The sequence below is a fragment of the Vitis vinifera genome, chromosome 2 (assembly GCF_030704535.1).
Source record: "Vitis vinifera cultivar Pinot Noir 40024 chromosome 2, ASM3070453v1".
Lineage (NCBI taxonomy): Eukaryota > Viridiplantae > Streptophyta > Magnoliopsida > Vitales > Vitaceae > Vitis > Vitis vinifera.
In genome coordinates, this window is record NC_081806.1 from 17,600,243 (window position 1) to 17,613,774 (window position 13,532).

The window sequence follows — 13,532 nt, forward strand, 5'->3', positions numbered from 1 at the left end:
CTAGTTTTGTATTTGATTGCATACATCCTACCATATGGAGAAGGTTCCTTAGGATGCTTATTTATCCGCTTATGTGAATTATGTACAAAATTGCATTTAATATGCACATAAAATTAATTGAATTATGTGGCTTTTTTTTTTTCCTTTTTCTTTTACGCATAATATAACATATACAATTGGAAGAGATCCCGAGATTCTGATTTTATATCTGGCTTTAGGGATCATATTGGGGCCTCAAAATTCAATATCACTGTCAGGTTGTGGACAGTCCACCCAGCTGGAGCAGATCCCCTGGCTTGTGGATATGTCAACAATTGAAAAAGTCTGCACCCATTTTCAATGTTCTTAGGTTTCGAAGTTATCAGCAAACATTCATTGTGGACTAGGTACATGGCTTGTACAAATTGAAAATGACTTCAAATAATAAAAGATATTTATTCATAGTTTTAAGGCACGCAACGAAAATAGATTTTATTTGTTTGTATCTTAGAATAATCTTATTATATTTGTATATATATATATATATATATATATATATATATCTTATCTTTTATACATGCATATTTTTTTTTTCAGTTTTGGTCGTATATTTTTAATTTAATAATTATTTTAAGAAAAAAGATTTAGAGGCCATTTGGTAGTGTTTTTTAAAAACACTTCTGGACTAAAAAAAAATGCTTTTGTTAAAAAATTAAGAGCATGTTTGATAGTGATTTTAGGAAACGTTTTTAATATTTCTAATATTTGAAAATTTTTGTCATGCAAGTGTTAAAGGGCGTTTGGCAATGCTTTTAGAAAGTGTTTCTAATATTTCTAATACTTGAAAAATAAAATTTCTTAAGTATTAGAAATGATAGAAACTCTTTCTAAAATCACTATCAAACACATTCTTACACTTTCCATCAATGTCTCAAATTTCAAATATGTACATGCTCTAGAAATTCTGAAGGTGTAGGCTTGTAGCCTAGAATGTGAAGTGAGAGTTTGATGAAAAACGAAATAAACAAAGATATAAAATATAATTTGTGAAAAATTATGAAAATATTGATTTTGATAGATATATTAATAACTCAATTTTACAGATATATCAGGGTATATCCAAAAATATTGGTGAATATTTTGACACCAAATATCAGTAGGAAAAAATTGATCAAAACTCATGAAAATATTGGGAAAAAAAACTCTTAAACATGATAAAATAAACAATAATATACTTATTAAAGTTGGTTTTATTGTAAAACTTAAAAACACAAAATTATCAATAGATATCAATGAAATTTTTTTTTAAAAAAATCAAAATTAATAAAAACTCGTAAAATATTAGTAAAAACTAAAATATATATATATATAAGAAGCAATAATACACATAACGAAGTTATTTATTAAAAAAAATGATATAGATTTAATACAATTAATGATATTTGATAATAATATACATAATTTAAAATTTTAAAATATATCTACTAGTAACATCATGATTATTTAATATTCAAAATATAAAAGAAATTATGATATGTAAATATATATATAAATTACTATGATGATTTTTATAATTTGAACAATTTTCAAATATAATATGAAAATAAAATAATTAAAATTAATTTATTTATTATTATTTTATTTTATAAGTCTAGGAGTACAAATATATTTTATTTATATGTGTTGCATATTTAAAAATGCTAAACTAGCTTGTGGCCTACAATGTCAACTTAGAGTTTGATGAAAAAGTGCATAAACAAAGACAAAAAAATTAATCTACAAGTACTTGGATTCTATTTGAATAAAAAAGAGCCACCCACATGCATGGATTAAATATATATCCCATGGATTAGTTGTATTTAGCCACGGCTGAAGCTTTCCACTATGACTTAACACTACTACAAAAATAATTTATGATGTCACTATTTATGGTGTCGCATTTAAAATAATGACACCATTGAACTTAAAATTTATAAAGGTGACACATCATATAAAAAATCTTCAATTAGGATAGTTAGATGATGCTAATTTCAAATTTACGGTGTCTTTTTTTGGAAGTGACACCATATGAAATAAAAAGTTTTAAATTTTATAACTCAATGGGCCCTTTTTCAAAATAGTGAGTAGGAACAATTTATGAAAAGTCTATTGTTTCCATATATACATTAACTAATATAAAAGATCTTATTGCTTAACCCTAACCATCGTTTTCTTCTCCTTCTTCTCACACCCATGGTCGGCACACCCATAATTGATATTCTTTGCTTCATAAAATCTCGGGTAAGTCAAAATCCCTTATCTATCATCTTCATTTTTTTTATTAATGCAAAAAACTTTGTTAGTATAATTGTTTTATATCTCTTGATTTAGTATATCTATGATGTGGGTTTTGTAAATGGTGTTTTTTATCGAGTTCCATGGAAGTAAAAACTAGGTTTAACATTCTAACATATTTTTTGTTTCATTGCTAATAAGCCCCAAAACAAATGAAAACAAGAAAAATGAATTATTTTTAAAAATTTTGTCTAATTGAGAATGAGAGATACACTAGTTTGTAGTAATTTTTCGCATGAAATAATATTTTATTGAAGACTTGACTATATAGTGTATTGGTTGTAATTTTTCACATGTGAAAATATTTTATTGAAGACTTGACTATATTTGATACTTTTTTCCACCGTGCTAGGAGCTTTTTGGTGAAGTCTAACAATAGAGATTGACATCTACTACAAGATGATGCTCAATTAATCCAAAAGCACTTAAGTTATTTAGGGTTTTCTTCAGTTAACCTAAGAAAACATTCCCACTTTCTTTGTATTGAGTCACCTAAATAGAATAGAATATTGGGTATTAGAGTGGTAAAGGGTATTATAAATATGACTTTTTTTTTTAGAGTCACCTACATGGAATGAATTATTGGTAGGTGAACAAAATATTGGGGTGATTGTAATAGTTGAATTAGTAAATGGAAGATAAGTGTATGTTGCTTTGTTTATTCTATAAAAACAATAATTTTAGTAGTTGAAATTTACATGCTTTGTTGTTTTATAAAAACAATAATTTTAATATTTGAAATTTTAAAATGTGAATGAAATGCCTGAAAATATGTTTTGAAAAATAGGATAGTAATAAATGTTTATAGCTCATTTCCTAAAAATATTTTGATAAATTAAAATAATATGTGGTTAAAATATATTTTTGTGAAAGTATTTAAAAATGAATCAAAATATTAATAATTGTTATTTTGTTTGAAAATAATTTAGGAATATAAAATAATATTGGGGATAATTTTTGAGTTTAAATTGGGTTATAAACGGTTAATTTTTTTAGGATTGTCTTTTTTGAAAATAATCCAATGATAATTTTTTTAAATAAGAATGTTGAAAATAATTTTAAAAATAAAATTTTGTTGGCAATGATTTTTCTAAAAGTATTTTAGGCATAAATGGAAATTTCTTGTATGAAAATAAGAGAATTTATATATATATAATAGACATAAAAATAGACTTCTTTGATATTTAATAAACAAGTGAATTTTTCTCCAAAAAAGGAATAAAATAAGAATTTCTCTATTTAATAAAATAATTTATATATGAGATAGTTTTCAATAAGAAAGTTTTGAAAATAAATTTGGGATAAAATATTTTTTAGTAAGTTTTGTTTAGATAATTCAAGAAAAAAGTGGTTTATTAACTTTTCTTAAAAAATAACATTCTTCTTTCTTTTTTGAATTGATCATTTTTTTTAGAAATAAAATTGTTAGATTCTATTTTTTGTAAATGTTTAAGAAATTCTAAAAAATTCTTTAAAAATAAAATGACCTTTCTACCACATTCCTTGTAATAAATAACTGTTTTTTTATACATATTGTAAAGTAAAAAAAGAAGTCTTTGTTTAGTTAACCTAAGAAGACATTCCTACTTTTCTTTGTGTTGAGAGTCACCTAAATGGAATAAAATATTCAATATCATAGGAGAGTAAAAAGTATTATAGAAATGATTTTGTTGAGAGAGTTATCTAAATGGAATGAGATATTGGTAGGTGAATAAAATATTATGGTGATTGTAATAGTTGACTTAGTGAGGGGAGGAGAAGTGTATGCTTCTTTGTTTATTCTATAAAAACAATAATTTTAGTAGTTGAAAACGTGTATGAAATGACTGAAAATATTTTCTGAAAAATAAGAAAATAATAAATGGATAATAGCTCATTTCCTAAAAATCTTTGATAAATTAAAATAACTTGTAGTTAAAATATATTCTTGTGAAAGTATTTAAAAATGAACCAATATATTAATAATTGTTATTTTGTTTAAAAATAATTTAAGAGTAAAAAAATAATACTGAGTTCAAATATGACTACTTTGTTATGAGATTCATTAAATAAATAATTGTTGATTTTACAGTTATTGCATCAAAGGTTTTACTCGTTTAATGAATTGTACATAATTTCATACTTTCAATTATTGTGATATTAATGTTATTCTCATTTGATTTCAGTTTGATGACAAATAAAACATATTCTCAAGTAGAATTTGATGAAATTAGAGAAGAATAGATTACTTTTGTGTTATAACTAATCATGAATCATATTGATGTATCGTGATCATTCATGGTAAGTCCCTTAGTTGTTATATGATTGAATTTTCCATTGGTATTGTATAACATTACTTATTCTTTACGGACTATTTTTATACCAAAATGAGAAAAAGGAAAAAGAAAAAAAAACATTAGTACTTAGATTTGTTTATTGTTTATAACATCACATTTTTATTTTCAATAAGAACTCTAAAACTCATTAAACTATGAAATGCAGGTATACACTCTTGGGAGGACAATATGAAGAATAAAAAGAAAGGAGAAAGAGGCAACAAGATTTAGGTTTTTAGATATGACTCTTATGTCATACATTATAGGACATAAACATTACTTTATTTGGAATTGAGAATTTTGGGTTTTTGGATGCAACTCTTGTGTCATTTTATGGTTAGCCGGTTTTATGCATATGAAATGCAAGTATACATGAATGTTGGGAAGCTTAACATTTCTAAATCATGTTTTAATGTGTATTCACTTTTCTTTTTTAGTTTTGGTGGGTTTGATGTGTTTGATGTACTATCATTTTGTGAACATTTGATATATAAATATTATTGGATGATGTAATATGTTACAAATTAATTCATAGGCACTATGAAAATATAAGTTAAATGTAATATGATTATCATATTTATGGACAATTTACACAGGTTGGTCTTATTTATTAATAAGCATTACAAAAATCTACAAACTAATCAACAAAAAACAACCATATCTTCCATAATCATTTACAATGATGCGACACCATAAATTAAAGGTGATACATTTAACGTGACACCATAACTCAAAGATGATGCATTTAATATGACATCTTATATATCTCATACAACTCTATATCAAATTAAGCATCACTAAAAATATATGGTGTCTCTTCTGAATGTGTCACCATTTATCTGCTTTGGTGTTGCTTCCAAATACGTCACCAATTGATACCCTCTATGGTGTCAGTGGATAAGGTGACGCTATGTTGTAGTGACACCCTATGTTTATAGTGACTTATTATAAATGTCACCATATATCTTTTTCCTTGTAGTGTAAAAAAAGAGAGGATAATGTCATTAAAAAACTGATTGCTATGTGGCTATGCCTGCCAGTAGATGGCTGAAAACTAAGTTCTATTCTTTTCGATAGTTGAGAGATTCAATGGCAACTATCGTCGTATAAACAATGTTTCATAAATTACTTTTAAATTTTGACAGCAAAGACTAAAATTGTAAAACCATAAAAAATTTATTCCATTCCCAAATTTTTTAAAATAAAATTGAAAATAATAAATTAACGCCCATGACTGTTTTCACATCTTATTCTCATTTCTATCAATGGAATCATCGTAAGCATCTTATCTGTAAATATGGCCTAGAGCCATAAAGCTGCCTTTTCTTTAGTCCTAGAGCCATTTCATGAGCTAATAGTAGTCTTTCCTTAGCATTTCCAGCCCAAAGCTCCCATTTCCTTAGGCCTAGAGACGTTTTCAGCCCAGAGCTGCTGTTTCTTTCGGCCTATAACCATTTTCAGCCCAAAGCTTCCTTTCCTTGGCATATTAGCCCGAAGCTTCTATTTCTTTAGGCCTGGAACCATTTCAACCTAGAACATTTGTTTCTTTGGGCCTTGAGCCCCTTTCAACCCAGAACTGTCATTTCTTCTAAATAACTTCTCTTTTAAAAGACTTCAATTTGTTTTTCAAGTCACAAATTTTGAGGCTTTGTTCCAGGTTTGAAGAAGCTGGTAAAAATCTTCTATTTAACATTTCAACAGTGAATCGAATTAAATAAATAAATAAATAAATCTTGACGACATAAAGTAGGACATGGCATAGTTTGAAACACATAATTTTCACCATTCAAATGCAAAACATATTAACTAATTTCAAATGCTATGTGTTGTTTCCTTCTACATTTTCTCTTTATTTTTTTTTCGTATTTTTCTTCAAATTTTTTGAAAACCAAACAGAGCCTAAAAGAAAAGATAATTTTACTTATTTTGAAATTTCCTTATATATAGCTTATATGGAAAGTTGTTTCGTGTTAACTTAATGAAGCATTTATAATATTAAGATCGCCCTTTCATAATCATGAGTTAACCTTAGTTTCAACTTCTACAAGAGGCTAAATGAAAAAAGCTATCACAGAGAAGGCCTCAGCCAATGAGTGGAAAATACAATTTTATTAATACTTGATACCAAAAAAAAAAAAAAAAGGGATGATTTTACATTCAAACCGATGATTTATTTCTGTTGAAGTGCAGTCTCCATATGCACATGTGACTGCATTTACAGGATAAAGAAAGACAAGGAAATTAACAATGTTGGACTTACTGGAAAATCATACAAATTATTGAAGGAGGACCTTAGCTAGGCTGACTGTCTCCTAAATTGCCCATCTTTTATATATCTTTGCAATCATGCATCTCATCATCAGCTTTGATTTTAGATGGTGAGGATGTGAAAGTAACAGGAAGCAGTGGACGATTGTTCACAGTGAGGCTTAGCACATCAGCTCTCGAATAATGTCCTACCACATCGAACTGAAACTTTGCTTTAGGAATCTCTCCACGAACATCTGCATATCAAGTGATCATCAAAATATTTGAGCAGCCCGTGATAAATATCATAGAGTATCAAGTCTTCCATAAAACCATGTTTGCAGTCCTTTTAAACCTAAAGAATTGACTCATTTGCCTTATCTGCATACTGAAATATTTGGATATACAATTGGAGAAGTTAGGGCCATACCAAGATCAGCTGTGAAGAGGCCTTCTCCTTCATAATTCGGTCCTGCTAGAATTTCGCCATGGGGCGAAATGATGACACTACCTCCAGCCCAAACAATAGAATCTGGAGTGACATCTTCTTCTGTAGGACTGTAAAGATACTCAGGTGGAGGTGGGTAATCTTTCCTCCGACAGAACTGGATGGGTGAAAGAACATAGCATCCACCCTCAATAGCGATGTGTCTCATTGTAGCTACCCATTTATCCCCAGAATCGGCAGTAGGAGCACAATATATCTCAATACCTATATATATGAACATTGGTATTCTGTGATCAATCAATCCCATATCAAAGCCACAATGTATTTCAAGACTGCTTAGATTAAAACCCTAATAATGTAAACGGGTGCTGGAGGTCCTATTTGGTAATTGTCTTTGGAACAGTTTTGAGAAATAGTTTTTGAAAGTTGTTCTTTAATAATTTATAAAACATAAGACTATTTGAAACCTAAAATATATTCAACTTATTAAAAATAATTTTTATATTTAATACTTTATTTTTAAATATTCTTCATATTTATATAATTATTTTTTAAAACAACCTTAAAAACAAATGAAAACAATGAAGAAAAAAGTTTAAAAATATTATCTGAAAACATTTTGTTTTATGTTTCTAAGAAAAAACAAAAAGCGGTATTCTAATTGTCAATTGTGTTTTCCTAAATTTTTTTTGGATAACAAAAGATTCCTCTAAAATATAATTGTGAAACAAAGCCAAACTATTTCAAGCCAAACCATACTAGTTAATGAAGAAAAAAAAATGGTAAAAGATGTACCTTTGCCATACATTGATGTCCTGAAAAGAGGCATTCTATTTTCCCAACAAATGACCGAACCAAGTTTTCCATATGGAGTGTCATAAATTGGAGTTGTCGAGCAATCTCCAAAACCCCAGAAGAGCCGCTCCCAATATGTTGGCATGAGTTTCCTATGTTTTCCAAGGTAATTGCCTTCAGGATCAAAGAAGAGAACAGTGCAATACAATGTGTATCCATCTCTCTCAACAACACCTGTCACTAAGTAGACTTTGTATTTCGCAGCCATTGATGCCAATCTATCAACTTCAGGTCCTGAAAATACATTAATATGAGATCAAAGATGAGACATGTAAGCTGATGGTTCATCACAAAGCAGCATAAGTAGATTTTGTTTCAATAACTTATTTAAGTGGTTCAGTCCTCTAGCTATTTAAGGGAGAAAGAGAGGGGTAACTGACCCGGCACATTAATGGCAGAAGCATGGTACTTGCGGAAGCTTTCTTTCCCTCTTGGAGACTGGTCCGCGAAGTTGTATCCACGGGGATACCCACCGATAAATGCTTCAGGGAACACAACCAGTTGGGATCCCAATGCAGCTGCCTCTTTCAGAAACCTCTCAGCCTTATCTGCTCCCAAAATCACATTGCAAGAATTAACAATTCATGACTTAGAAAGTAAATTAATTGGTTGAATAGAGAATGAAAATTCACCTCAAGATATCCCAAATGACTTTTTGGTTGCTGAGAAAACTTAAGGAAAAGGAGACCTAGATAAAACTAGAAACTCATATTTTCAGCTGTTTTGTAACTAAGAAAGAAGAAACCACCTCAACCAACTCATCCAAATAATTATTGTACAAGCAGTAATTCCTTGATTGGCAGCTGAAAATATGATCAGGGTTCAATCATCCCTTTCTTTCTTTCAGTTTCCCAGCAACCAATCAGCTCACTGATTCTCTTACAGAAGTTGCAGAATTGAGAGAAATTGCACGTTACCTAGAGTGGCAGGAGTATCATAAAAGATACTAGAAGCTTGAACAACGGTGGCTCTAACAGTTGAAGACATTGCAGAAAATTGTATGTTTTTTCGTTTCCCCTTTGTTTGAGGATTCCTCACACTGCGTTCAGTATATATATATCGCTCATGAACAAGAGGTTCCTCTGCCAGTACTTGAACAAGACGGAAAGGCTTTGAAAAGTCTGACTTGGTTTTCTACGCTCATGGAGAGGTTTTATCCTCATCACAAATTTTTAAGTTATCCGCAGACACAGTGGACCAGGCACATGACTTGTACAAATTGAAAATGACTTTCACCTGGGATTTTTTGTAATTTTAAAAAATAATTCCCAAATGGTAGTGGAAAATATAATTCTAAATCTAACATAGTTTTTGCAAGATGTAAAAGAGAAAAATAAAAATCTTTATTTCCTTTAAAAAAATTATGACGAAAGAATCGTCTTTTGAAAAGACAATTTCTCAAATTTCTTAAAAAAAAAAAAAAATTAGGAGAGAAATCGTCTCTTGAAGAGACGATTCTTGAAAAAAATAAAAAATTTAGGGAGAAATTATCTCTTGTGATTTCTCCATTGATAAATATATATATATATATATATATATATATATATATATATTGAGAAATCTTCTAAAGATGATTTCTTAAAAATACAAAGAAAATGAGAAAAAAAAAAAGACAGAGATGATTTTCAAAAATTCATTTTTTTCATTCTCTTTTTTTTTCAATAATATTTTACCAAATAATATATTTATATAATAATGATTTTTTCCTTTAAAAAAAATTATAATGAAAATTTCGCTTTTGAAAAGATGATTTCTCAAATTTCAGAAATCTATAGGCTAGAAATCGTCTCTTGAAAAGACGATTTTTTGAAAAAATAAATAAATAAATTAGGGAGAAATCTTCTCAAGATGATTTCTTAAAAATAAAAAGAAACATAGAAAAAAAAAGTCAGATGATTTTAAAAAATTCAATTTTCTATTTGGTGATATATATTTTACCAAATAATATATTTATACAATAATATAAATATTATAAATATATATATATATATATATATATATATATATATATATATATATATATAAGTTAGATATATAAAAATTAATTAATTTTATTTACTAGATTTAATATATAAAAATAATTTTAATTATTGATATATTTATCAACAATAATATTTATAAAAATATAAATTATGTTTAACATTCGATATTTAAAAATATTATTTTATATTAAGTTAGATATTGATTTTAAAAATATTTTGTTCTTTATCTTTAAATTAATTCCATTAATTATAACTAATAAAATTAATTTAGTTTTATATTTTTATTATTTATAATATAAATAATATTTATCTCATTCTCTTGTTTACTCTCTCACCCTTCTCTCACCTATTTATTAGCGGAATCAAGTTGAATGATTTTTCAATCATTTTTCTCCAACAAATTGAACATGAGAGATGAATGATTAAAAATTATTAATGTCAAATGCCTTTTTAAATACCTCATCAAATATTATTCTTTTTTTAAAACTTACATAATATATAATAAATATTATTCTTTATTTCAAACTTACATTATTTTTTATATATATTAAACAATTTTTAATCACTTCATAAAATATTAGTATGCTTTATTTGTTCTAACTTGCAAATTATACATAATCAAATATTATATTTTTTTTTCAAACTTAAGAATAAATAATAAATATTTTTTAAATACCTTAGCAAATAATTTTTTTTTTCTTACTTATAGAATAAAAAATATGTTGTACATTATTTCTTATAGGTCTTAATGACGTAGTTTGGTTAAAAAAAAAAAACTATCAATAATCGTCCTAATGTCAAGCTCAAGTAGTTTAAAAATTGCACAAAACCTATTAGGAGTCTTGTACACCCTTGTATACTTGACACATTTCCCTTGTACAATTAGTGTAATCTTGTACAATGGTACCAATTTCATATCCCTTCTAAGATATGTGTTTATATAAGTGTGTTAACTATGTTTTCAATGGTTTGGTTGAGAAAAAATGACTTATGGTCAATTTTTTTTCCCCAAACATCATTATTGAGGGAATCATTGGAATTTCCATGTGGGAGTTAAATAAAGTGCATGACATTGATATACAATCCTTGGGTGACAAGGAAAATAAAAAAGTGGTTTAGAATCAATTGAAATCTTTCACAAATGGTAGTCTTGTATACCCTTGTACTCTTAGTATATTTCCCATCTTTAATACCTTTGTACAATGACACAAATTTCATATCCCTTCTAAGTTATGTCCACATAAGTGTGTTAACCATGTTTCCAATGATTTGGTTGAGAAAATGTTGGATGACTTAGGGTCAATCTTTTTTCCCTAAATATCATTATTGGGAAAAGTATTGGAAGTTCCATGTGAAAGTTAAATAAAGTGTATGACATGAATGTACAATCTATGGGTAACAAGGCAAAAAAAAAAAAAAAGGTTCATAATTGATTGAAATCTTTCACAAAGGGTAGCCTTGCACACTCTTGTGCACTTAGTACATTTCCCTTGTACAATTAGTGTAATAACTTTGTACAATGACACAATTTTCATATTCCTCCTAAATAATGTGTCCACTTATGTTAATCATTTTTTCAATGGTTTGGTTGAGAAAATTTTGGATGACTTAGGGTTAAATTTTTTTCCCTAAATATCATTGTTAGGGAAAACATTGGAATTTCCATATGAGAGTTAAATAAAGTGTATAACATGAGTGTACGATCCGTGGGTGACAAGGAAAATAAAAAGAATTGGTTCAAAATTGAGTAAAATTTATCACAAATGGTAGTCTTATACATTGTTATATACCCTTGTACACCCTTGTACACTTAGTATATTTATCTTATACAATTAATATAATACCCTTGTATAGTGGCATAAATTATATATCCCTTCTAAGTTATGTATTCACGTAAATGTGTTAACTATGTTTCCAATGGTTTGGTTGAGAAAATGGTGGATGACTTAGAGTCAAATTTTTTTCGCCAAACATCATTACTCTGAAAAGTATTAAAATTTTCATGTAGGAGTTGCATAAAGTGTATGACTTAGGGCCAAACTCTTTTAAATCTTTTTATTATTTTCACATAAAAAAATAGTACTAAACAAGGTTTTCAATTTTCATTTTTAAAAATATTTTTCATTTTTTAATTAAATGTATTTTCAAAAAGAGACAATAAAGAAAATAAAAATTATTTCAAGAAATAAAAAAATAAAAAATAAAAACTAGAAAAATATTTTAAAATCAGACTTAAGCATAATCTATTTAATTTTTAACTACTTGTTTTTATCTAAAATGAGTAAATATATTTTTCAACCCTTTTATATAATAAAAATTCAATCTTTACTATGTATTGATATAATTCACTTCCAAAATTAAGTCATATGAAAACATTTTAATTGGATATTTAAAATAAAAGCTCTCCATCTATCCTTTTTTTTTTTTTTCTTATTTTGATAAATTTTTAATTAATACAAATCATTAAAAAAAATACTTAGTAAACAAATTTGTAACATTTTATATAACTTATTATTAAAAGTTATGTTCAAAAAGTTATTAAAATAAAGAAGGAAGAAGACTAAAAAAAATTTAAACTTTTTATTTTATAATACTAAAAAAAAAAAAAAGAAACTTTAAAATACTTTTTAGTATAAAAAAAAAAGAAAAAAGAAAATAGTGAAGATATTTATTTTAAATAGCATTTTAATCATTAAATTATTTACTTCTAAAATGTAAAAGATAATTTTTATTTATTTAAATTAACATTTTTTAAAAAGTATTTTCCAGAATAGTTTTTGAATTATTAATATAATTTTTGTTTCTTTATAATTTAAAATAGAAATAATGTTGATTTTTCAATTATTTATAAAAGAGTTTAAAAAAACAATGAGAAATCCAAAAATGGTTAAGTAAGAAAGAATTTGTTGGTAATGGCATGTGAAGAGTGGTAGAATAAAAAAAAGTCAAATGAGTATTTTTGTTTATTACTATCTCATATCCTTGTAATCAATTATGAGTGACAGGAGAAACTTAGCTCAATTATCAAGTAGAGCTAGGCCAAAAACACAATTCTCTCAATAATTTCGAGGCATGATGATCATATTTAAATAAAAAAGAGGGAGCCGCCCACATGCATGGATTCCATTGTCTTTAGCGGTGGGTATATATATATATATATATATAGAGAGAGAGAGAGAGAGAGGGGGGGATGTAAAAACTAAGTCTAACCTTGTTGATTCAATGGCAGCTCGGGTAAAACATAGAAAGGAAGAACTATGTTTACCCTCACGTTCATTCAAACAAATATATTGTTTAGGAATTCTAATTTTCATATTTGATCACCCCAAACACATAACCAATAAAATTATTCTTTAAATATGTATTTTAATA

General features: G+C 26.9%; 1 protein-coding gene across 1 annotated transcript; it reads right to left on the reverse strand.

Annotated features, from left to right (window-relative positions):
- Positions 1–6,721: 6,721 nt before the first annotated feature.
- On the reverse strand, positions 6,722–9,385 carry LOC100265384 (bifunctional nitrilase/nitrile hydratase NIT4B). Its single transcript, XM_002270090.5, has 6 exons — positions 9,368–9,385; positions 9,096–9,312; positions 8,559–8,726; positions 8,119–8,412; positions 7,306–7,587; positions 6,722–7,132 (listed from the first exon to the last, which is right to left on the reverse strand). The coding sequence occupies exons 1-6, from the start codon at positions 9,383–9,385 to the stop codon at positions 6,957–6,959; spliced, it is 1,155 nt and encodes a 384-aa protein (XP_002270126.2). The 3' UTR covers positions 6,722–6,956.
- Between the last annotated feature and the right edge of the window lie 4,147 nt (positions 9,386–13,532).